Source organism: Pituophis catenifer, unplaced genomic scaffold (genome assembly GCF_029215685.1).
Source record: "Pituophis catenifer annectens isolate HBS135680 unplaced genomic scaffold, rPitCat1.0.hap2 SCAF_1, whole genome shotgun sequence".
Taxonomy (NCBI): domain Eukaryota; kingdom Metazoa; phylum Chordata; class Lepidosauria; order Squamata; family Colubridae; genus Pituophis; species Pituophis catenifer.
The window spans coordinates 116,181,891-116,209,425 of record NW_027256881.1 but is presented as its reverse complement, the minus strand read 5'-3'; the positions used below and the strand labels follow the sequence as shown (position 1 = coordinate 116,209,425).

Here is a 27,535-nt window from a genome sequence, read left to right as displayed (position 1 = left end):
TATATTTTATTGTGGCCAAAATACAGTAGGTTTTACTTCTACTTTAATTATATGCTACAATGTTTAAAATACTCTCCTAAAAGATAAATTATCAGCCCATCAGTCTATCCATAAATATTTCTAAAGCATTATTCATCTATCTTGATTTGCTGTTATAAACAGCAAATCTTGGAAATCCTTGGAATTCAACCAAGAGTTTTTAACTATGGTACAAAAAGAAGGCCTTTTTAAACATTGTTAAATATCACAACTCATGATAGTCCAGTCATCCTATCTCCAACCAATAGCTGAGATAGCTTAAAGTTTAGCAGCTTCCCTTTCATTGATTTTCCCCTTTTTGTCCCAACATAATACTTCCCAAGGATATAACTGTAAAGTTTCGATTGCTAAAGCAGGAATTGGCATGGGTACTCTTGGCCATTTTAGACTGCTGCAGTTATGACCTTTCACTTGAAATTCCTAGCTGGAGTTTTCCACCAGGATTACTCTTTTGGCAATGGAAGAATCTGACTCTTTCAAATTGTACTTCCAGAGCACCTGTTGAATGGATTGATTCTAAGGTATTGGAGACCTAGCAATGAAAGAACCATATCGTATCTCCTCCCCTTCCAACTTTGACAACTAAACCCAAGGCTGTCAGATGCTGGTCTTGGATCACCCCTTCTTTCTTACCGCACGTATCACCCTAGTTGATGCTCTTCTGTTTTATTGTGTTCACCCTCCTCAAAACCCCAAAATCATCTTTTTTGATACCGGATTTTAGTAGATGTCTAAATCTGCCTAAATCTATTCTTCTGTCCTTCAGACCTGGGCTCAGCCTACAGTAAGAAAAATGACTGGTGTATGTTCTTTGGCTGGTTAGTAATCTATGATGAATGGCAGACAAATTACTGCCAATTACTTTTCTTAACTGCCTTGTATTTATGTCTGTGTTGAATTGAGGATTGAAGGGATGCTAATCTTATTAACCATTAAATTTTTGTTGTGGAACAAAGACAATAAAAGTTACTCACCAACTCAGCTCCGGCTAGAGCATCTGTTACCATTGGCTGCATATCATTATTTATATCACTAGGCGGCCTGATGATTTCTGCAAAATGAGACAAATGATATGGTCGTTTTTTGGTCAAATTTACCTATCAAAACTGACCAAAGTGTGTCAATTATTATATAGAATTCTGTGTTATAAACACAGCATAACAGTAAAACAGCTGTTTTTTCCCCTAGTAAATATCAGCTGAATCTGTAAGGAGATGCTTCTTAATCTGTGTAACCAAAACATTTTAAAGGCTCTGATCTGAGCTATCAGTGTCCTTGCATTCCACTATGACATCTTGGGGCTTCTGACTATTTTACAAAGCTGAACTGATTACCTGCTAATGATAAGTCAATCAATTTGAATTACTGCTCCAGAAGAAATGCAGGCAGGAATACCTTCAAGACCCCTTCTTCCCTCAAAAAGCCATCTCTTGGGTTTCTCCTCCACTATGATTCTCTGATGTGAACAGTTAGAAGGGGCTCAGAGCACCAGCTATTTCTATGATGGAATCTGCAGCTGAAGTGAGGGGAGGAGTCTGGCGAGGTGGACGTCAGGCCGAAAGAACAATATTGGGAGTTGATCGAAGTGGTATTTTATTGCTGCTCGCCTATTTACAAGAATCTTGCCAGACTGACTCCACACACTACAGAGCAACCAGATAAACACTACAAGTCTTAGGAAAGCATCTGCTTTCTGTCACTTCTCCCCTTCAGTGATTTCAAGCTAGCCAGTCTCTTAACTCCACCACTCCGCACTTCAACTGCAGATCCCACAACTATTTCCTCTTGACAACCTCCCCTCCAGCTTCCTAGATGCTGCCTAGGAGGAAGAGGAGATGATAAGGACTGTTACTAGGCATTGTATGGTAAACCCAAAGTATCCATTGCATTGAGAGGGTAGTGAAACCAGTGGCTGCAAAGGAAGGTTTTAGATTCCCCAGCAGGAAAGTACTGTTAAAAATCTTATCTTGGTGGACCATTATGTATCTATCAAAACAATAGCATACTAAAAAGCATTATATCACCCTGCAAACAAAAGTGTGTATAGTCAAGGCTATGGTTCTCCCAGTTGCAATTTATGGCGTTGGACCATAGGAAAGGCTGAGCGCCAAAGAATTGAGACCTTTGAACAGTGGTGGGATTCAAGTAATTTAACAACCGGTTGTCTGCCCTAATGATTTCTTCCAACAACCAGTTTGCCAAACTGTTCAGAAAATTAACAACTGGTTCTCCCGAAGTGGTGTGAACTGGCTGAATCCCACCACTGACTTTGAACTAAGGTGATCAAACCAGGCAGTCCTAGAGGAGATCAACCCTGACTGCTCTTTAAAAGGCCAGATCCTGAAGATGAAACTCAAATACTTTGGCCACCTAAGGGGAAGGAAGGACTCACTGGAGAAGAGCCTAATGCTGGGAATGATTGAGGGCAAAAAAAAAAGAAGAAGGGGGTGACAGAGAATGAGGTGGCTGGCTGGAGTCACTGAAGCAGTCGGTGTGAGCCTAAATGGACTCCGGGGGATGGTAGAGGACAGGAAGGCCTGGAGGAATATTGTCCATGGGATCATGATGGGTTGGACATGACTTCGCAACTAACAACAACAACAACTGAATGCAAACTCAACTAGAAGTACCTGTGAACTAGACTCAATATATATGACATACACATTATTCATACTCCAGTTTCTTGCATTCAAAATGGACATTTCTATTTAGATTGCAAGCTAAGCATCATCCTATGCTGTTTCAAAAATTATAGAAGTGGGAGATCAGCCATATTTGCCTGATTCTTGGCAACTGTTACTCCTGCTTCTTCTTCATTATATACTGTAACTACTTAGCATTCCGTAGGTGTATAGCCAAGAGTGCAATAGGATATTCCAGAGAGACGTCAGCAGCTATACTATGAAGCTACTTTTACTTAAAGAATAAGGATTGCCTTATCCTTTAATTACTTTTTAAAGTTTATGCTAAAGCAATTAAAAAGGCAAGGAGCAGCAACAATTCATCTCTTCCACAGGGATCTGGGTCTTCCATTGTTCTAAAGCATTGCAGAGAGAATATGGATGGCATCAAAAAACAGAGATGGAGAATATTTGGCCAAATGTTATGCAAAGGGACGTTCCTACTAGTTGGAAAGGAAAGCAAAACATTTCCTCAAAAAACCCCCACAATTTTTGAAAACTTTCAGCTCAGTTAGTTAATTCCAACTACTTTATTGCTCTGCCTTATCTGTTACACTTCAAAACAGTTCATAATAGAACATGGCAGAACACAACGCAGCTGACTCATTAATAGATCAGAAATTATATTAATAGAAGGCCCAAGGAATGCATGTTGCTGTATTTCCTCTTTCAGTCCTATTCCTTTTATGTCTGGTTTAGGAAGACTTTAATTTCCTACAAAAAACATTTCTGGAAGGATCAGGAAAGAACAAAGGGGTGAATAAAAAATTTAGGATCTCCGTAAATGGAAATATAGAATTTTTGTATGATAACAGAATGGTTAGTTCTTTGTCCGGTAGGCAACAAATTATACAAAATATAATTAATTTCTGAAGTGAAGCTATAAGGCAGCAGTAGTCAAAATATTCCTGCCTTTTGTAATTAGTTACTATATGGCAGACATGGTCACTCAATAAAGCTGTTTCGTGCATCAATTTATTTCGCTGTATCATCAAACACTTTATGTATTAAAAATTATATAAATTAAATTTGGGTCCATCATTGCCATCTGCTTCCTGGATCACACCATTTGTATTTTAATATAAGTTCCATCCAGCTGAATACCACTAACGCTACTAAATGCTTAGCAATTAAAATAAATGTCTCAAATCTGTTCTACCCTAGTATTTATACTAAATACTTTTGTTATCTGAAAATTAACTGACTACCGCATGAAAACCATCGAGACAGACTTGGATTTTTTGACCCTGCTGTCTTATGGCATTTTCTATTAACAGCGGACACAAAGACTGCCTTTTACACTAAAGGTTGGTGAACTCCCTGCATCCCATTTCAGATAAGGTTTTGGCCTTACTCAATAATCTCCTGATTCAATGACTGAAATGCACTTTATCTTGGGCTGGTTCTGAAGGTCATCAGAAGCTTCCACTAGCGCAAATACAGAATTCAACCTCTGGCAAGAGGAGGCTGGGAAGCATATAATCCCAGGCTTGGTTTGACTTCTGTGCTTCTGTATTTGCTTCCAAGCCTAATTCAGAATGTGGAATTTGACCTTTCAAGGCCTGCATAATTTAGAAAGGGCTGGTTCCCATATGTTTCCTTCCCCTCCCTCTGAGCTCCAAACAGAAAGGCAAGCTTGGTATTGGAGATATACACCTTATGGTCCATGCCACTTCTTTTGCAGGCACCACAAAAAGACTGCAACTCTATAAAATACTTATAAAATTAACTAGCTGAGGGAAAAGAGCAGCACCCGGAGAATAAGAGATAAAAGGATGGCATGTCTCATAACAAGTCAAGCAAATGCAATCGTCTTGCTGACATATTTTTATTTCTAATTTGCTACTCTTTTCTTTTTATTACCCGCTAAAATAGGTTTCTTAATATAATAATTATAAGTCAGCCTAATGGAGGAGAACAAGAAGAAGGAGGAACTATATTCGGTAGCTAAAATCCCTTGGACTTGTCTGGGGAAGTAGGGAACAAAGCTTGCCCTCAAAATAAGAAATCAGATACATGCAAAACAGTGAGATGGAATGATTCAGAAAAAGCCAGGAAGGAAGCTAATTATCAATTATGATATATCACAGAAAAGCAGCCCACAACTTCCTGATATCTCCCCTTTTTTCTGAGGAAGAAAATACAAAGCATCTGTAAGGCAAGGGATTATCCAATTACTTTGAGAAGGTCAGGAAAACATTAATTAATTAATTTGCAGTAAGCATTTGTAACTTACTGACCATCCTTAAACTGGAGTGTTTCAAAGTCCACGAATAATGATTTATCTTCTTGTAGGAGCATGGCAACCATCTGCTGAAGATCTGCTATTTTCGGTACAAATGTAGGTATCTCCTTCTCTTCACCAAGAGTGCTCTTCTCGCTTTCAATTTTTTTGATGTCAGTACCATCCGCAGGTAGGTCTGAACCATCTCTTTCAAAGTTGACAATATATTGTGCCACAGTGCTGCTTGTCCTATAGGGTAGGAAGAAGAAAGGAATATTGGTTTGTTGATGTGGGAGGAGGTGGACTATTATTTGGGGACTGATTTTACAGCTAGTGTGCTGAATTAAACTATGGCCAACAAGTAATATCTTCCAGCTATGGTAATTTCTGATTTAATTACAGAGCTTATGGAAATGGGCATAAATCAAATGTCATTGACTATCAATGATATAAATGATAATTTATATCAGTTTAAAACATCAACTTGACATTACTCTCCCTCGGGGGGGGGAGTCACAGTCATGGGCACAATCATATGATTGAAGATTTGAGACCTTTTATGTGACATGGCCACAGAAAAAAAGGGGGCAAGCTTCAATCACATGGTTATAGTGGCCATCTTGATATTTCAGACCGCCATTCCACCCATGGATGCCTTGACTATATTATTGAAAGACCTACTGCAATATACTAGCTAGCATTTCAGCAAGATAAAAGTGTATCTCATTTACACAGAAATACAATTTAAAATGTATAAAATAAATAAAACAAGTAATTTTTCAGGTCATACTCCTCTTGAGGCATATGGGGCTTTGTAAAAACATAAATATGATTGGCGAAAATAACATTCTCAAGAGATAGTGAAACATCCTCTCAGTCTGCACTTAATATAGCCATTACTCAAATATCAAGAGCCATGATGGTGCAGGGGTTACAATGCAGTATTGGTCCAGAATGCGGCCACGCGGGTGGTTATGGGCGCAACTCGTTGTGCCCACGTGACACCCCTCCTGTGCGAGCTGCACTGGCTCCCGGTGGTCTTCCGGGTGTGATTCAAGGTGTTGGTTACCACCTTTAAAGCGCTCCATGGCATAGGACCCGGGTACCTCCGAGACCGTCTTCTGCCACCAATAGCCTCCCACCGACCAGTTCGCTCCCACAGAGAGGGTCTCCTCCGGGTGCCATCGGCCAAGTTATGTCGGCTGGTGACACCCAGGGGGAGGGCCTTCTCTGTGGGAGCCCCAGCCCTGTGGAACGAACTGCCCCCGGAAATACGTAAGATCTCCGACCTCCGGGTGTTTCGCTGCGCACTGAAGACCCTGCTGTTCCGCCAGGCCGGGCTATCAACATAATAGTTTTAAATTGGGGTATTTAAATTTTCTGGGGTTTTAAATTTGAGCCAAATTTATTTAATTATTTTAAATTTTAATTGCTGTTTTGTCTTGTGTTTTTAAATAGGCTGTACACCGCCCTGAGTCCTTCGGGAGAAGGGCGGTATAGAAATAAAATAATAATAATAATAATAATAATAATAATAATAATAATAATAATAATAATAATATTATTATTATTATTATTATTATTATTATTATTATTATTATTATTATTATTGGCTAATTTTGCTGACTGCCAGCAGTTTGATTCTTACCAGCTCAAGGTTGACGCAGACTTCCATACTTCCGAGGTCGGTAAAAGGGGGACCCAAATTGTTGGGGGGCAATATGCTAACATTGTAAACTGCTTAGAGGGGGCTATAAAGCACTATGAAGTGATATATAAGTCTAAGTCTATTGCTATTGGTATCATTCTTGTAAAGAAAAGACATTTGGATGGTAAATATTTTTTAATTATTTTTTTCTCTTAAGTCCTTGAATCTGTTAAAGACATGAAATGAACATCAATTACCTGTAGCAAAATCGTGTGTGTGTGTGTGTGTGTGTGTGTGTGTGTGTGTGAGAGAGAGAGAGAGAGAGAGAGAATATCTCACACATTGTTTTTCTCTGATTTAATGATTTTTTACTCCATATTTCTCTTCTGATTAGCCTTTAAATCAAACTGGCCTTCCGTAACTCATAATTTTATTCACAAGGTCAGTCCATTGTCTCCCTTGGGACATTTCCCAAACTTCCCAGGCTTGTCAATCATCCAAGATGTTTGGCTTCTGAGACTGGTGCAGAGCAGCTGGGGTTGGATCGTGTGGGCATCCAGAAGGGCTCAGGGGCCACTGAAACAATACCATCCCTTTAAGAGTGGAATGTTCTCTTTTTTTACCTCTCTCAAGTGCACAAAGTGCTTATTTCCCCAGTTAAAAAGGACACAGATGCCATCAGGAATTCTGGATGCTCCAGTGCTCCAATGGTTTGGTGCTCAGTTCCAGCAAACACAGAGATTCTCCCTCATCCACTATCAGGGCAGAAGATTTTGTGTTGCTGAATTAAACACAGCACTAATGAGTAGGGGACACTAATAAAACAAACCCTTGAGAGCAGGATGGAAAAATGTAAATGACTACGGTTCTGTCCTATTTGTGCAGCAGTTCATGAGTAGAAAAGAAGGAAGTGACAGATTGGTAGGATACAAGATTTTTTCTGTATTGGGATCTACATTAGAGCCACTTCGATGTTGTGATAAAGGCGCTGTGAGTTTTAGCCCTGCCTTTGGCATGAAAACCGGCTGGGTGACTTTGGGCCCTTCACTTTTCTCAGCCCAACTCACCTCACAGGATTGTTGTTGTGCTGAAAATAGGAGGAGGAAGGAATATTAGGTATGTTTGCTACCTTGCCTTATTTACAAAAATAATAAATGTAGGATACAAACAAACAAACAAACAAATAAAAATAAGGGAATGTCAGTAATGTAGGATATGAGAAAATTCAAAAATAAAATAGTATGTATGTATATAGGTTAGAAATGCATATAAGTGAAGATTCAATTTTCCTCAGGCATGGGGTTGGACTGGATGACCTGCAGTCATCCAGCTCTGCTACTCTGGTAAATTTGTTAGACATTATTCTACTTTAAGATAGTTGGAGAAAAGACATGCTGAAAGCATACCAATATGTAACGATGTTGTGTTAGAATAGACCTTCTTCTGTTTGAGGCCTGTTAGAAAGAGGCCCACTCTTTAATGCCAAGGCAACAGAGATAAGAAAGAGCCATGCTTGAAAAATATTTTATGGGTAGTTATAGGGAGGTGTTGATGAACATGTAATTAGAGAAAGAGATGATGTTCTCTCTAAAAGGCGCTTCGGATTAGCCATGATCGGTCACTGGATGCGATGTAAGAGGGGCATGGGGGGGGCGTCGGGATAGGGAACTATAAAATGTAATGCTTTTGAAACTTTAGGTGTGGCTTCCTGGCTCAAACTCCTTGTTGAGATCTGCTGGGATACCACCATATTTTGAAAAATTCTTTTTATTATTTTCTTTTAATAAAGTCTCTTTGTTTTCATTGACCCATGCTTGTTGGTTGAATTCATTTCCAACATTAATAATAAATACCCTGTTTCCCCCAAAATAAGACATCCCCTGATAATAAGTCCACTCGGGCTTTTGAATGCATGGCAATTTTATTTATTTATTTATTTTATTCGATTTCTATACCGCCCTACTCCCGAAGGACTCAGGGTGGTGCACAGCCAAACAATAAGGCCAAGCGATTATTTCAGGGTTCAAAAAAAGATAAGACAGGGTCTTATTTTCAGGGAAACACGGTAGTAAATAAACTATTTAGTCTTTATTAAATAATAATAAGAAATAAATAAATAAATAAATAAATAAATAAATAAATAAATAATAATAAATATTAAACTCTGTGTTTTCTTTGCTATTAAAAATCTCACCCAGCTCATGAGAACTAAGTATGATATTGTATACATTTCCGAAAGACTCTTTATTTTAAGAATTAGGGTTTTCCACATCTGTTTTATTAATTTATTACGAGTGTCCTTGTGCCAGAATGACAGAATGACAATTCTACCAGGCAATTATTTTAGTACAAATTACATTCTTCTAAAACAGCAAAGGAATAAATAGTACTTTTGAACTAACTTTTTTTTTTTTTTTTAAAGTCCTCTGCAGTGGCAAATCTTGGAAAGAAAAAGGAAGCCCTGGAAAGTGGCATGTATTTTGCTTTCCATTGCAAAAATACTTGAAACCCTGAAGCACAAAGCCTTCAAAGAAAGCTTTCAGGTTTGACTGAAAATTCAATAGTAACTGAGGAGGCCCCATGAGATCTTAAAAAAAACAACAAAAACCTACACCTTGGACAATTTCATTTTGTGAGTCAAACAAGAATGGACCTTCCAGCAATACTTCAAAGTTTTATAAAAGGAGCCCAGGAAGCAGTTTTCTTTTTACACAGTGTTTTCCCAAGGAGATATATAAATGTATTAATTTTGTTCTTGTTCTGAAAAGAACGTGAAGGTTATGATTTCTGAGTGATGGCTATCTCAAGAGCAAAGGAAACAATTCGGGTTGTTTCAGTAGGATTCAATAAATACGAACAAAGCCTAAGGCTTAGCACTTTCCCCCACCCCATTTCCCTACTTTTCCTTCAGCTTGAAGGGGAAAAAAAGGCAAAATTGGGACCTGATCTTGTTTTACACATGGAGTTTAACTTTTTTTTTTTTTTTAACTGCCATTGATTGCTGAACAAACCAGCAACAAATCATATAATATTAGGCCTTGGTCTAGCAAAGCCTTTAACAAAATATCCTCAATATGCTGTCCAGCTGCGTGAATTTCAATTCTCAACATTCTCAGCATTCATAGAGCTGATGAGAAAATTCTGAAGTCCAGATTCCTAGAGAGGACAGCTTTGAGGATCCCTAGTTCCTGAAATACAGGCAACAATAAGTCAAGCATTTGATGAAAGGAAAAGTACACACTGGTTAAGGCCTGTTGCCAATTACATAGAACTGTGGGAATATTGAAACCTAGCCCTCTGCTTTGCTTCCCAAATGTTTATCCATATTACATTGAACTCGTTATGTAATAGGTCTTAGAGATAGCAGTGACTTTTGCTGTCTACCCGATTTTAATTTGCCTCGACTGTACAGTGTCATTTAAAGAAAATATTTCCTTCCGTGTTTGAAATAAAAGAAGTCGATTTATTTAATATTACTGCTATAACTAATTATATATCACCTATTAAAAAAACCTGCAGGAAAGTTACCCATCTTTTTCCTTCTTCTGTCTTCAGTTCAGCATACGACAGGATAGATGGAAGCATTCAAAAGGAAAAAGGACAAAAAAAAAAAAAAGAAAGAAAGTCAAACCATTAAACTGTGCGGGCATATATACCTCTTGTCTATGCTACGATCTGCATTTTTCACAATGAAATGAGGAGGAGGAGGAGGAGGAGAGGAAAAACTGGGATTGCTATCATTGCAGTTGTTTAATTCACTGCCATTACTCTTTCCATTCTGGTAGCAAAAGGTTGTAACTTCTTTAGATTCTTTCCCCCCTCCCCTAATCTTTCTCCCCTGAGTCATCATTTACACAACATTTTCCGATGCTCTTCCAGAAAACCTTTCTTTCTGCTAACAAAGGATATGTGTAAAAGGCAGGGGTGTTTGGGGGATGTTGTCAAAAAAATCAAGATGATGGCAGTGATTGTGCCATGCGTGTTGCACGTACAATGCATGTGAAAAGGTTAGGGCTTTGAAGGTGCTGTCAGAGCAATCCCTTTGAATTTTCTGATTCCTCTGTGGGCACCCCTAGTAAGAAGTTTCCAAAAGCAAGATTCCCCCCTCTGTTTTTTTTTTTTTATAGCTATCAGCATTCTAGGACTCAGTTTCTAGAAACACGTAACCTTAATACAGCAATTCTTAATTGACAAATTCCTTATACAAGTAGTCCTCAACTTACGACCACAACAGAGCCCCAAATTATTTATTAAATGAATTTTGCCCCATTTTACGAACTTCGCTGCCACTGTTGTTAAGCGAATCACTGCAGTTGTTGACTTAGTGACATGGCTGTTAAGGGAATCTGGCTTCCCCATTGTCTATTCTTGTCGGAAGGTCGCAAAAGGTGATTACAAGACACTGGGATACTACAACCATTATAAATATGAGTCAGTTGCCAGGCGTCTGAATTTTGGACACGTGACCATGGAGATGCTCCAAAGGCTGTAAGTGTAAAAAAAATGGTCATAACTCACTTTTTTCAGGGCTGTTTTAACTTTGAATCAGTGGTGGGTTGCTCCCGGTTCTGTCCGGTTCTTTAGAACCTGTAGTAAAAGTGGTGGGAGGCTCCGCCCACCCGCCTGGAGATCATAACTGATGATCTGCGCATGCACGTGCGCTCCCGTTGCAAACCGGTAGTAAAGGTAACTAGAACCCACCCCTGCTTTGAATGGTCACTAAATGAACTGCTGTAAGTCGAGGACTGCCTGTATTTACATATTAATTTTGCGAGAGAGGCAGTTAAGATTTATTAAACTAGAAACAGTACAGTAGGTAGGAACAATACACTACAATGTTTTTAGTCCTCTTGTGTCTGCTATTTCTATTGGCAGTGTCCTGCAGACACTCAGCTACTCAATTTTGAGTTAAAGTACAATCAGAATGTTGGTACAGAATAAAAACACTGAATATCAAAACTACAATATAAGAAGTTCAATACCTCTATTGTTTCCCATATGATAAAGAAAAGGAGGGAAATAGCTTTACTCATTGTTTCTGCTCTCTCAGATTCTGTTTTGGGGCAAAGAATGCAAATTTCTAGTTTACTTGAAAACCAACTTTTAAAACTGAAATTATTTTGTTAATTTGTTTCTTTACTAGATAATCTATATTATGTTACTGATGCGTTGTCGAATTTCATGTTTGCTTTGTTTTTCTTTCGGTTTTGAAATTTTAAAATTCAAAATAAAATTACAGTGCTAACTTGTTTAGCTTGATATTTTTGAGGGCTGATGGGCAGAAGTGCAGTTTGGTTCTGAATAGAATAGAATAGAATAGAATAGAATAGAATAGAATAGAATAGAATAGAATAGAATAGAATAGAATAGAATAGAATTCTTTATTGGCCAAGTGTGGTTGGACACACAAGGAATTTGTTTCCAGTGCATTAGCTCTCAGTGTATATGCAAACAACAAAGTGATCAGTCATAGGTCATAAATCGTAAGATACAATAATAAATCATAAGATACAACAACAATTGATAAATCATAATATACCAATAGGAGAAGATAGAAGGAAAGATAAGAGGTGAGAAAGTTGAGAAGATAAATTATATTAAATTAAAATTGAATTATATTCTAATTCTGATCTTCACTGTACTGGGATACTTTGATTAATATTTTCCTTGAGTATATATTTTTTGTGTGGAACCTTCAACATTTTGAAAGGAAAAAGGAAAGGAAAGGGGGGGAAAAGTCTAAGGAAACTAGTAATAAAAATCACAGGACTTTCCAAATAAAACAATGGAATTATTAAAATGCTTATTTTAAAGGTTGGGGGACTTGCGTTAAATGGCTCTGCTAAATGAAACACTCCCTGAAGTAACATTGTACAAAGATCCTATCCATAAGGCATGTCACTGCCAGATAAAACAGCACTATGTGAAATGATATTCCAATTCTAGCTAATTAACACAACTTTGATTCCTCAAAACCTGCAAACTCTAATCTCTTTGCCTGAGAGAGTGTTTCACTGAATATAACAGGACTCCGTACAGAATCATACAAGGGTCATATATTGTAAAGGGCCTTATTGTGGAAGCAACCACTGAGAAAACTCAGCGCCTTAGATGCCTGGCTAGTTTTCCCTTCTATTCTGCCTTATTTTCATAGTTGAACACTTGGGCTATTTCTCAGAAGTTTTGTACCCTGGGATCCATACTAGAGTAAAAAAATGCATGGCTATAATGGCAGGTTTGAAAGCAGAACAATAGATCCAGGAGAAAAACAACTTGACCCATATTAACATTACTACTCTGACATGTAAAATAAGGTCCACATTTGAGTTCTTATTAATAAACACAAGTTGATTATGGAGGAAGGGGTCAAGGGGAGCTATGCTCCTTTCCCCTCCCCCTCTGGCACAGTAAGTAAGTACTGTAATGAACCTGATAATGGTTACACCTTTGTAATGATGAGGAACTGGGTTTTGGCTTTATTTATTTAGCGTATGGTTGGTCACACACAGTATTAAAACACTTCATTTTTACAGGTTAAAAACAATTAAAACAATAAAAAAGCAGTAAGAAAACCTAAAAGGAAAACAGAAATAACATTTCAAAGTTTAATGTCGAGTTTGGAGATCCAGTCAGTAGCTGCCGTTGTTATGCAGAGGAAGTCCCTAGAATCTCCTGGATACCTTCTGTTAGGGCATTCCCTCACTATACGCTGGATAGTCTGTCGAGGGGCCCCGCATAACATTGTGATGAAGGTGTCTTTCCCCATTTATACAGGGAGTCAGCACACACCCCATGAGTTGTTCTAATGCTATTATATGTCATCCATATGTGTTGGGGTAGGCTAAATCCTGGAGGTATACTACTAGGACTGATATGCTCGGAGACATCTTGGGGGGAACAGCTATTCCACACCTCCATCCACTTTTGTGTGGTGTTCTGATGATCGGCCATCAACTTACGCGCTGTCAAGATTGGTGGATTTCTTGATGTGCAGAATGGACTTATAGAAAAATACTTAGTTAATACAAGAGTTACAAAAATTACTGACCAACAAAAGGAAAGAATGAATCATCCTATAACAGAGGAGGAGATATTAGTAGCAATTAAACAATTAAAAACAGCCAAAGCTCCTGGAACGGACGGTTTGACTGCAGTGTATTATAAAACTTTGCAAGCAGAAATGGTGGAACAACTCAGAGATCTATTTTGTAATATTCAACAAGGGGGTAAAATACCCCCATCATGGACAACAGCTTATATATCTCTGATACCAAAAGAGCAAGCAGGTCCTAAAAAACCGGAGAATTATAGACCAATATCTCTTCTGAATACCGATTACAAAATTTATGCAAAAGTATTAGCCAACAGGTTGATGCCAGTAATCCAAAAGGTGATTCATGATGATCAAGCGGGATTTATCGAGGGTAGATACATGAAGGACAATGTGAGGCAAGTAATAGATTTATTGGAATATCTTGAGAAGAATAAACAGATCCCTGCAGTGCTGGTTTTCTTGGATGCAGAGAAGGCCTTTGATAGAGTGGATTGGAATTTTCTACTAAAGACTTTAAAAAAGATGGACTTTGGGGATCAATTTATACAGGCGATTTCAGCAATTTATCAAGAGCAAAAGGCACAGATTATTATTAATGGAAGTTTGACAACAGAGTTTAAAATTGAAAAAGGAACAAGACAGGGATGTCCGTTGTCCCCACTCTTATTTATTTTAACACTAGAAGTCTTGTTAAATACAATACGGGACTCTAATATCTTGAAAGGTATAATGATAAGGCAAGAGGATTACAGAATAAAGGCATTTGCAGATGATCTGGTCGTTACCCTAACACAGCCAATGGAATCAATAATCCTGATGAAGGACATTATACAAGACTATGGTAAAGTTTCAGGTTTTAGACTGAATCAAAAAAAAAACTAAGATGATAGTTAAAAATATGACACAAGATCGTAAACACGAGCTTGAGAGGAGGGCAGGTTTTGAGATTGTACCTAAGGTAAAATATCTAGGAGTTCAGGTTGCAGAATCAAACACGAAACTGTTTCAAAATAATTATGAGGTGTTGTGGCGAGAGTTGCAAAAAGATATGGAGACTTGGAAAAAACTGCAGCTGTCTCTACTTGGAAGAATAGCAGCAGTTAAGATGAACATTTTGCCAAGATTTCTTTTTTTGTTTCAAATGATTCCGGTGCTTAAAAGTGATAAACAACTGAAAGTGTGGCAAACTGGAGTGAATAAGTTTGTCTGGAACGAGAAAAAACCGAGAGTGAAATTGAAAATTATGCAAGATGTTCCAGAAAGGGGAGGTCTTAAACTTCCAAACCTACAGTTATATTACGATGCAGCAGCTCTGACTCTAACAAGTGATTGGTTTGGAAGGAAAAAGACTGGAATACTGAATATAGAAAGTTTTGATCTTGAATTTGGATGGCATGCTTACTTATTCTATGACAACAAAGTGGATAAAGTATTTAAAAGCCATATACTTAGAGACTTTTTGATGAGAGTTTGGAAGAAGCACCGATTCAAATGGGATTATAAAATACCGCTATGGCTGGATCTTGGTCATACTTTGTGGAATACAAATATAATGTCACTCGGGGGATTTTTATACAAAGAGGTTCTTTTTACAGATGCGGGCAGATGGCAGCTGAAGACACTACAGACACTGTTGGCTGAAGGGATTAACTTAACTTGGCTACAATATAATCAACTACAATTGAGATGCCAGAAACAGAGTTAGTTAAAGATTGTATGATTAAGTGGGCACAAAATTTTGAAGAACCAGTGATGTTGGAAACATGGGAAAAAATTTGGGTTCAGAATGTAAAATTTACACAGTCGCAAAATCTGAGGGAAAATTTCTATAAAATGTTTTATAGATGGCACCTAGACCCCAAAAAATTGTCGTGTATGTACCCTAATGTTCAGCCAAAATGTTGGAGATGTGACTGTTTAGATGCTACATATTATCATGTTTGGTGGACTTGTAGGAAAGTTAAGGTTTTTTGGATAAAAATTTGGTGGGTTATGCAGAATGTTTTAAAGAAAAAAATTCAATTTTCTCCACAACTGTTTTTATTGGGTATAGTTAAGGGTTTTACATTGGGTGAAACAAAGTTGATATTGTATATGATAACAGCAGCAAGATTATTGATAGGTAAATACTGGAAAAATGAAGCTTTGCCCACTATCGAGGAATGGACTATGAAGACGGCCAGTTTTGCAGAGATGGCGAAGATTTCAGCATATCTAAAAGACTGTTTACAAGAGACTTATGAATGGGAATGGAAAAAGTGGGTAGATCATGTTCAGAATAAATACCAAACTAGGAAGTATCAAATAGCTTTCATTTGAAAATGATATATTAAGATAGAAATATGTTAATGTAATGAAGATAAAAAAGAAAATCATAAGGGGGAGGGAGGGGTTCAAGTTTTATATAAGTTTTATACAAAGGGTTTTTTTTTTTAACTTGATATGAGTATACTGTGTGGAAGTCCGGGGGAAGGGGAGGGTTAGGGAGGGTTAGGGAGGTTGGGAAGGTTGGGGTGGGTTGAGGGGGGCGGGAAAGGGGTGAAAATGTAATTGTAAAACTTTTGCAATAAAAAAAAAAGATTGGTGGATTTCTTGACTTTAATCGGCATCTTAAGAGATCAGGAATGTATCCATGTATGGGTAGAGAGGAATTTAACAGGATCTTACTATACTCCCAAATGAGAGCTTCTTGTCGTCGTAAGTGTGGGGGGAGTATGTGACTAAGAACTGGTAACCAGTAACTAAGTGTAGATTTTATGCACCCAGTAATTAGCCTCATCGTATGGTTAAGTTGAACATCAACTTAACCATCCAAAACCAGGGTTTTGGATAATTAGCATAACTGAGAGAGCAGTAGAGATGTGCCAAAACCTACCATGGGTAAAATGACCAGGATTTCTTTTTAACAGAAGCTTAAGAAGCTTATCATTCTCACACCACAGAAATGTAATGAATATTAATGAAGACATCTTTAAGCTTTTATTAAATTAGTTAAAGATTTGAATAAGCATTACAATAATCAAAGACTTCACTGGATCAAGTCACTGTGACATTATTGGGCTAATATTAACATGACTAATCTTTGTACTCACTTAGGATTTTGATTTTATTTTATCCTGAATTTAGGATCATTGTTCTTTCCACTTTTTTTTCTTAACCACACCTTATTTGAGTTTGGAAGGAAAAAAATGCTGAATAACAACATGTCAGAACAGAAATAAAGAAAAAGAAGATAAACAGCTTTGCTTTCTCCAATTTAAAAAGGAAATAATCTTTCGGCATTCATTTAAGATTATTTTATATCTCCTAAACAGAACATTTGTGTGTGTGTGTGTGTGTGTGTGTGTGTACATGTGGAAATCAAAAGCATACAAATGTAGATACTAGAAACAATAACAAATTGCTTACTTCACCCTCGGGGACTGGGGAAAAGGAGAAAAATTGGAGCAAGGAACAGCCCACTGAAGGTAATACCACTTATTACCTTAAGTGGAATGCAAAGATCAGCAGGGAGCCAATACGTTATATCCAAATTTCAGCCAACAAGCTGAAATTAATGTCTTGAACTGCGATTGGATGAGGGACGGAATTCATGTCTAGCTACAGTAATTACCATTTTTCTTCCAGACTTATTTTTAACCACTCTCAATTTTATATAAAGTCATTGTTGGACAAAGAGAAAAACCAAGAAATATCAATATTTGTTGTTTATTTAGAAGGTTGGAATAATGTATTGAGTTGTGTCAGCACACTGCATAGACCTCCTAAGTGGCAGCCTGTAGGCAAATCTATTCTGGAATGAAATCTATTGTAGGAAAGTTTCTAAACTGGAAATCCTAAATTGCATAGACTAGTGTGAACATGCCTGGGAGAAAACAGCTTTGATGCAGTTGTGGTAAATGAGTCAGATGTGCTTAAATAATGTACTATCTTTCCTGTTAGCAGCAACATCTTCTAACTACATGAATGTGAGAAACAAAGTGTACTCTTTATTGATTCAAAGAAAGTATATGATAAATAAATTGATTTGTATTATGGAATGTTTTATGCAACTATGTTATTATATTAAAGTAGGAATGTACATGTCAGGAGAAACATAAAACAAACTTATGTGGGAATGGGATACTTAAGAAGTGTGCGTGGTAAACCAAAAAGAGACAAGATGAAGAATGAATGAATGATGATGGTGGTCAAAAGGGAATGACAAGGATGGAAAGAAGTGTACTGAAGTGGCTTGATTGTACAGAAACAAAGAGCAAGAAACAAATTGGATGTTTAGCATCCAAATAGCAAAACACGTATATGATGGAAGAGTGACTGGACTGAGAAAGAGTGGAAGATGGAGAAAGTTGTTGGAGGAACTTAATGAAAAGATGTGAGAAGTTTAAGAAGCAAAGGGCAATATGAATTGTGTGCGTGGACATGGAGGAAGCAAAAATGTTTGGCAAGAATATAAGGTATGGAGGATATAATGAACCAATTTAGTGTAATAAATTTAACTACATTTCATTTTTCATCTACATGTTTTTAGTAGCTATTGTTACTATTATTATTATTGCTTTGTTATCACTTACTATTTCTTACCCCTTTTCTTTGCCCTGCATAATATTGCTTACTCTGAGAAGGAAAATTTGTGTTGATCTTAAGATGATGTTTATAGTTGTGTGGTTGCTGCAAAAAATTATTTACTGTAAGAAGATCCTAGCTCAGGGGTATCAAACTCAATTTCATTGAGGGCCACATCAGGGTTGTATTTGACGTTGGGGGCTGGGATGGGTGTGGCCAGGGTGGGCATGGTCAGCTCAACATCACTCGTGTCAGGATGCCTGTGGTGACCTGAATGCTCTGCCAGCGAAAATGGGCTCCCGAGCTCCATTTTCAGCTGTGATGGCGTCCTGCAACCCTCTGCAAGCAAAAACGGAGCTCAGGAGGGCCACCCATGACCCTCGTGAGCTCCATTTATGGCTGTGATGGCATCCTGCAACCCTCTGCCAGCAAAAACAGAGCTTGGGAGGGCCACACACAGCCCTCCCGAGCTCTGTTTTTGCTGGCAGAGGTACTGCGGACTGGTCCTTCGCTGTTTCCAGGGTGGTTCCACAGGCCAGATCTAAGAACACCATGGGCCAGATGTGGCCCACAGGCCTTGCGTTTAACACCCCTGTCCTAGCTGAAATCCATTTTCTCTATGATCACAGAGGGCGATTAAGATGTCAACTTTGGTAGATCCATCTGAGAGATATGAACATCAGTGATTGCCAATGAATGTTAGATAATAGCATCAGCCTGATGTTGAAGAAAGGTCAGTTTAGGGAAAGTTGTTGTGGCGGCATGTTATTTTTCCAGATCATTCTCCTCTGCTGCTCACTTCACTTCACACTTCCTCTGCACTGGAATCACACATTTTTCATTTAAATTATATATTACTTAAATGGTATTGCTACTAGTCTCTTTTCTAAATTATTTCTAGCCTGTCTTTTAAATAATATCACTTTTCCCCCAGTCAATCATAGCTATTTATTCCATAGAAATTAAGAATTATATTCATAGAAATTTGGGGATTGAAGCCTTGCAAACTTCAGTTTCGAAATTAGAGACCTCAAACTACTTGCTGTATCATAACCTACAAGTATTAATGGAAGGCAATGAAGAAAGTTTTATTAATAATAACTTATATAACCAATCCTACAATAGTGAAAAAAAACATGCAGGCTTTTAAGTTAAATTGTAGTTGCATCATCTTTTGAAACAGCTTGTGATCCCAGAACCTTATCAATTTCTTCAATCTAAAAGACTGAAAATCTGCAAATCATAAACTCATTTAGAAATATTTTCAACTAAATTACTACAACTACCTATAATAATATCACCAGAGGTTCCTCAAAGGCTTAAAAGGAAAGGCAGTTCAGCCAACTCCTGATGACTTCTTCTAACAAAAAATAAGTGAGAAAGCGTAATGAAGTAGGGAAGGGGCTCTACTTAATTAAGTCTTCATTTAATCACAGAATTCTTTGAGGAATTTGGACCATTCACTATTTTTCAGCCCACAGTACTTCCTAGGATTGCTATAGAAACAAAATGAGGAGAAATCCTCACATACATCACCTTGAGATCTCACAGAAAAGGCAGGATATCATACAGTAAATAAATAATAACTGCCTTGTTACTTTAAAAGCAAAAACCAGTAACACTTACCTAAATCCCAAGACACGAATTTCTTTGAAACCTGCAAGTTTTTCAAATATCTTTTGCATCTATTAGAGAGAAAAGAAAAGAAAAAAAAACTGAAGGTAATTATGTGTTCATTCCTCAGTCAGAGGAATTAACAAATATTATCTAAAATGTTTATTTAGTATTTACTCCCAGCAGACCCTGTTCTAATATTTGTAAAACACAACTCTGGAATTTTAAAAGAACATTACAGAACTTGTTTCTGTTTAAGAATTAATAGGATGCCAATATCTATAAAACATACCAGATCTGGAACTTTTTAAAAATCATATATGACCATATACAATTAAATCATGTAAAGTTTATACCATTGCATTTTCTAGAACAGCCTTTCCTAACTTGAGACCGTCCAAGGTGCTCTGTACTACAGTTCCCATTATCCCCCAACAGCTTGACCAAGAGTAGCATGAAGAAAGCAGCCCTTGACTCTATCTGAAGGAATGCATAAGGGACAAATCTACAACTGCCTGTCCCATTGATTAATGCTTCACTCTGCAGACATACTTTCAAGAGAAGTGAAATTAGATATAATGTCAGTTCAATTGTATATTGATTTAGGCTTAAACTGTAAAGATTTATTTATTTGTCTGAAACCTCATTTTAAAATGGAAAAGTGACTTAACCCATAGCATAATTGTGGAGACATAGATTGTTAATTCTTTGAAGCTTAATATGCAGGAAAATAAGGGAAAGGATTTTCTCTACTGTACACTTTGCATGGAAACATCATATTTCAGAAGAAAATGTTAAATTCTTTCAAAGCTGCTTAAAGGAGCCTTACATTTGAAACTGATCTGGGAATTCAAAAGGCAAAAAGAATGATCTGCCAATTTATTTATTAGATGTTTCTTATTTTGTATAAGTCACTCAAGGCAGCATTCATAATACAATTTCTTCCTATTTTCCCCACAACAACAACCCCATGAGCAGAGGTAGGTTTCAGCAGGTTCTGACCAGTTCTGGAGAACTGGTAGCAGAAATTTTGAGTAGTTTGGAGAACCGGTAAGTACCACCTCTGACTGCCCCTGCCCCCATTTATTCTCCGCCTCCCGAGTCCCAGCTGATCGGGAAGAAATGGGGATTTTGCAGTAACCTTCCCCTGGAATGGGGTGGGAATGGAGATTTTACAGTATCCTTCCCCTGCCACACCCACCAAGCCATGCCATGCCCACCAAGCCACACCCACAGAATCGTTAGTAAAAAAATTTGAAACCCACCACTGCCCATGAGGAAGCTTGGGCTGAGAGTGACTAGCTCAAGATCACCCAGCTGGCTTTCATGTCTAAACTGAGACTAGAACTCTCAGTCTCCTGGTTTCTAGGCCAGCACCTTAGCTACCATAGCAAACTGTCTCTACCAATACCCTTTTTCACAGTGCTGTACCGATTTCTGCTTAGTGTTCAGCTAAGCAAGTTTTGATTCATTACTTGCTGACTGTCAAGGATTTAATGAAGCGTCAGTTAATCTTTGATAATGATATAGGCTTGCTATCTTCACTCTAGCTCAGAGGAAGGAGAATAATGGCCAGAGAATGATCAGAGAAAATGCATGCTTTGGGTTTTCTGGCTCATCAGTAGTTAATTGCATTCAACAGCTGTTCTTAAATTGACCATCAGGTTTATTGTTTCAATAGAATTATTATAGAGAATTGTCAGATTAATTCCTGATTACGGGTCAAATAATTTTTCTTAAGTGCGTATAGTTCTAATGTGCTCTGCTGACTGGCTAGATCTGCAGTCTGTTATAGAGATATTGTCAGTGTGTGTTATTTTGGTGGAGAAACAGATGTCATGCCTATCTGAGAACATTAAAAGAGATGGAGAGCAGGACAGTAATACAGTATTTCTGTAGAAGCAGAAATCTGTATGTTACGATCTGCGGTGAAGGGTCTATGTTCTATTTTTTTTTTCTGTTTAAGAGTCTGTCAAAAAAATAAAATAAAATCTGCATTTGTTTTCATTTCCAAACTTGTGCAACCTATGGATCTTTCACAAGCAACTTCTCATAGATTCCCCCTTTTAACAAAAATTCTTTGATGCTATTAAATTTCATTTTATGAACATTTAAAACAGACATTTCCCCCAAATAAACCATTTTGTAACATAACTATCTTTCTTCATATTCAACTTTCCAAAATACGCATTTTTTTAAATAAAAAAGTATATCTCACAAATGTTATCTTGCTTTTATCAGATATTTTTCTGGACAAGAGAAAGACGGATTCCATGCAGTGGTGTCAAACTGGCAGCCTGTGGGCTGGATGCGTCACGCGCAAGCCACACCCATCCTGGCTCCGCAAAGGCAAAAAACGTAATGATACATCATGATACGTCATGTGACACGATCAAGTTTGACACCCGTGCATTAATGGAACTATCCATTCAGAAGGAGTTTATTTTGGCAGATCTTGTAAATATATCCTTCTGTAGAGATCTGTGATGTATTTCTCCATCACCTTCCCCTCTAATAGATCTGTTATCTTTTTATAATATATAAAAAGATCTGAAGCTTGAAGTCTCTTCTTAGGTGTGCATATTTTTCAGCTGGAAAATGGGAATATTATAAATAAGCAACATGTAATCATTAAGGAATCAACAATACTGTCTTGCTTTCACTGATCATGATCTAAATGTTAGTTTTGATTGGGTAGATTTTCTGTGAAATAGTTGCAGCAATATAATTTTATTTCTAATCTACCCTACAGTAGGGAAAGCTTCTGTATCCCTACTGAAGTATAAAGCAGGTAAAATCCCCCATACTAAAATATATTGCAGCATGATGCAGTAACATCTGTTATTACCCTGATCTAACTAAACTTAAACTAGCACACCAATAGGAAATTATCTATTGATACATCATTTCTTCCCCATGAGGTATTCAGATTTCCTCGCTTCCTTTCATATTTATGTCCACTAAAAATTAATAAATGTGCAGATGTCTATAACATGTGGCTCAGTCAGTGAGACAGATATTCTGACAGAGCTGAACAATTTCTCATCCTAAGATAGAATGCAGTATTGGTCTACTGTAGGTAGCTAATGCAGGGGTAGGTTTCAAAACCCATCGCTACCGGTTTGTTCATGGGCGCTTGCATGTGTGCGCAACACTTCTGCGCATGCGCAGAAGCTTTTGCGCATACGCATAAGCATCTGAGTGAGAGGGCGGAGCCTCCCGTCGCCACTGCTACCGGTTTGCCTGATCTGGGGCGAACCAGTAGCAACCTACCACTGAGCTAATGGTCTTTATTTCATTTTGTTTCCCTCCCTGAATGAGGAATAAGGAAAGGGCAGGTAATAAAGGGAATATACAAACTGAAATCCTACTAGTATAGAAATAGCCTGGCTTCAGAGATTCCTGCCTTAGTAAGCTTCTATACAGGTAATTACAAAGGGTTGTACATGGAATTGCCCTTGAATAAAGTCTTTTAGTACAAATGGTTAGAATTGGAGCTGTTGATTGTTCTATGGCAGAGGTCTTCAAACTTGGCAGCTTTAAGATTTGTGGATTTCAACTCCCAGAATTCTGGGAGTTGAAGTCCACAAGTCTTAAAGCTGCCAAGTTTTGGGACCCCTGTTCTATGGTTTTATCCTAGTATTTTATAACCTTCACCAGTCCAGAGTTGGCTTCTAGGTCCAGTTCTAAATACAAATGTCAATTTATAAGTCCCTTCACAATGTTAGAAAAAAAATATTTTTAAAGATATTCCACCTCATCTTCAAGATGATCTCTGATACTTGGCTCTATATACAAGCAGGGCGAGTGGTTACCTATAGACCTTTTCTATTTTTTTTCCCTGCAGCTATTATAGAAATTTTTGATGGAAGTTTTAATGTGAAATGGCTGTAATTTACCTTGTGTAACTCACTGATATTATCCATTACTTAAAATATGATAAAGTGTTCACATTACACGCTAATTATTTTATCAGGATAAAGTATTCTGTAGCTGTAGCACTTTATGCAACAGTGATATATCCACAATATTTGAATTGATACATCTTTTATTCTTCAAATTGCTTTGCTGGTTTTTTTAAACAGACTGTAATAATAATATTAAAGTCATGTAACAACAGTTACTTAATTTAAAAAATTAAATAACAACAGTTATTTAATTTAAGCATTACCAACTTTTCAAGTTTAGAAAATGCTAGGAGAGGCTTATTCACAAAATGGGGACATACTTCCAAGAATGCTACTAGCCACTTTCTAAAGCCAACACAATCAGCATGATATTTTGGCCCCTTTTTCTGGTTGGGGAGAACATTTCTAATCTGAGTACTGAACAATTAGAACTGACCATAATTTTTATTATCTAGGGACATTTATGGAGCCCGTTCATAGCCCTGAGATATTATGGGAAATGAACAGGATCCTAATTGTTAAAATATACTAACTCCAGCAATTAGCTTGCTAATCTTAGCCCTTCCCTGTGCTACAAATATGGGACTCACCCCATTTTGTGAGCAGGGAAAAAGTTGGGTTAAGTAGTCTCACCCTTGTGATACTAGCCCAGGGATCCTCAAACTTGGCAGCTTTAAGACTTGTGGACTTCAACTCTATATATTATAAAAAGTTGAAGTCCACAAGTCTTAAAGCTGCCAAGTTTGGGGACCTCTGTACTAGCCTGTCCAGAGGTAGATGTGGAGAATTATCTGCTACTCAAATACATATATGAGCAGACATCCATAAGAAGGCAGTGTTAAGTGGAAATGAATCTATAGTCTTTCTCTGCTTATGTGCAGATATGTCTTTATTGTAGTGCACAAATAAAATTCTATTACCATTTCCTTGTTAAATGAAGCATTTTTCCTTACTGATCATTACATATGGTAACAATCTGACAGTGGCTAGAAAGTTTTAAGAATCATTTCGAAGGATTAAACAGAGGGGAGAGTCTGATTTACCAAAGTTTAGTTCTCCTTATTCCAGTAAGATTTAAGCACATAACTTTAATAACTGAGATTTTAAAAGTGTTTAATTGTGACTAGATTATATTATTTTTAAAAAAGAGAATACCCCCCCAACCCAATACCCAAATAGCATGGTGTACGGAATTGCTTGGAATTTAAAGAAAACTGAAGTCTAAAATATTAAGATAGAAAATATCACTTTTCTATCTTAATAAAATGCAAAAAGTCTTCATTTAGCTTATCACAATCAAGACTGGCAGCTCTGTTATTAAATAAAGTGGTAGCTAAATGGGAAATCATACGACTTCACTTGTGCTTTCCCTTTTCCTACTTTTCCTACTTCCCTGATCTTTGGAATGCTGACTGACAGCACTGGGATAGCTGGCTTGAAATTAACAAGACTAATCAGTTTCATATCTCCAGATTTTGTATCTCTCCCCTAATCACTCTTTGGCCCTTGGAATGGTCACCCAGTTGCTGGAATTAAGAATGGAATTAATGTTTATATTTACATAAAGGGAGGGATTACAAGAGAGTAAACAGGCACATAATATGGAATACGACTAAAATGTGGTGGCACCAGCAGCTGTGACTGGCTATGCAAATAGCCGGGTGTATTCCCCATTGTATCCTGTTTCCTCTCCAATCTTCCACTCTGGATGGGGGTGGGGTAGGGAGAAGAAAAATGGATCAGGCACAGGAAAGATTGCCAAGAGAAATTGTTCCTTCCCTCTCACAGAATGAAGAGATTGGAAAGGAAAGGAAAGGATTCCAAGTCAATAAGCAACCATACAATGGGGAATAAATTATGATATTTTGGTAATGCACTTGCAGCTGCCAGTTCTACCCTGCATTCCTTCTGATGTATATTTCCCATTGGGTATGTGCTTACTCTCTTGTAATCCCTTTCTGTCCTCTCTGCAAGGTGGAGGCAGTGGAAAAAGCAACAGATCAAGCATAGGACAATGCACACTCACTGTACTAATAACATAACTGTGGGATACTGCAGACGTCATAAACGCAGGCATTAGTTGTAAAGTTATTTTTTCAGCATCATCATAATGTTGAACAATCATTGAATGAGGCAGCGAGTAAACAAGGACTATCTATATCAGGGGTGTCAAACTCAATTCCATTGAGGGCCGCATCAGGGTTGTGTTTGACCTTGGAGGGCTGGGGTAGGCATGACCAGAGTGGGCATGGCCAGCTTGACGTCAGTCATATCGGGGGCACCTGTTGGTGGCCCGAGTGCTCTGTCAGCAAAAATGGGCTCCTGAGTTCCGTTTTCAGCTGTGACCGCCTCTGCAACGCTCTGCCAGCGAAAATGGAGTGGCCCTCCTGAGCTCCATTTTTGCTGGCAGAGGCACTGCAAGCTGGTCCTTCACTGTTTCCAGGGTAGCCCCACGGGCCAGATCTAAGCACCCTGTGACTGGATCCAGCTCCTGGGCCTTGAGTTTGACACCCCTGATCTATACATTTAACTATGGCCTAGCAAACCAGAAATATATATTTCTATGTCTTCAATAACCACAATATGTACTCTATAAGATGTTTTCTTAAAAAAAATATATCAAAGAAAACAGACTTCATCTGACAAGGATAGCTTCTATTACTATTGAGGAGTGCTTTACCTGGACTTGATATTTTGCTGCTAGTTTCTGATACAGAGGAGAACCTGGGTTATTCAGGTCTGGTGTATATTCCTGGTTGCTGAGAGTGACACTGAACTCCACCGTTTGCTGCACAGGCTGCTTGGAAATGATGTTTGGAACTTCTGGCTTTAGCTCCCAAGAGAAGAAAAGAGGAAATCAGTTTCCAACCCACTTCAGAAACCCCAGAATATACTTTACATTAATATGAAACTCATCCTCTGAATGTCTTAAGGCATGATGCACACAATCAAAGGAGGTCTTAGCTTGAGGAACCCTCAGGTTCAGAAGGGAGGGAAGGTGGAAGAAAAGAAGGGAAGGCAACAAAACATCGTATATTTAAAAAATCAACAAAGTCGGGGGAAATAAAACAGGAAATGTTCAAAAAGGGCACAGCTTGGTGCTCATATCTTACGAAGAAGCTGTTCACGCCACTTGTATTGTTGCAGTTTTTCACTGTAGCTACTTTGTGTGTAAATTCTTTGTGTGAACTTTTTTATACTTTGTGATTATGTTGTTTTGCACTACCTTAATAATGATTAAAGTCCCAGATATCTACAAGGCACTGGGATACAGATAGCTGTTTTAGGATATTGGAGGTTACCTCTCATGATGTACATGGCTTTAGTACACACTCTAACAATAGTATTTACACTTATATACAGCCCCATAGCACTTTACAGCACTCTCTGAGTGGTTTACAGAGTCAGCATATTGCCCCCAACTATCTGGGTCCTCATTTTACAGACCTCGGAAGGATGGAAGGCTGAGTCAACCTTGAGCCCCATCAGGATCAAACTCCAGGCTGTGGGCAGAGTTTGCCCACAGTACTTCCCTTTAACCACTGCTTCATCAGGGTCATGAATTTGTTTGTTTATTTATGAAACTATATACTGCCTTGATTCACGTCTAGGAAATTGATAGTATGTATAGTAAAATAAAATAATAACAGAACTTGTAGGCTGTCTGGTAAAACAAAGCAAGGCTATGCATACACTTGAAAGAAAATTGGGAAGCCTGTAATTATGGAGCCCCTCTGGCAAGGATAAAGAATGCTTATTCACAGAGAATATGCACCTGTAAATTTTGTATCAATTTAGAGA

At 37.9% G+C, this 27,535-nt stretch overlaps 1 protein-coding gene across 1 annotated transcript in view; it reads right to left on the bottom strand.

The window, feature by feature from the left end:
• Window positions 1-27,535, bottom strand: part of IMPG1 (interphotoreceptor matrix proteoglycan 1) — a 106,281-nt gene that overhangs the window by 21,063 nt on the left and 57,683 nt on the right. Inside the window, exons 7-11 of the mRNA XM_070932207.1 lie at window positions 26,415-26,561; window positions 19,839-19,897; window positions 10,121-10,141; window positions 4,961-5,193; window positions 1,014-1,090 (exon numbers count right to left, since the gene is read on the bottom strand). Coding sequence (XP_070788308.1) covers window positions 1,014-1,090; window positions 4,961-5,193; window positions 10,121-10,141; window positions 19,839-19,897; window positions 26,415-26,561 — 537 coding nt within the window. The remainder of the gene's footprint in view (window positions 1-1,013; window positions 1,091-4,960; window positions 5,194-10,120; window positions 10,142-19,838; window positions 19,898-26,414; window positions 26,562-27,535) is intronic.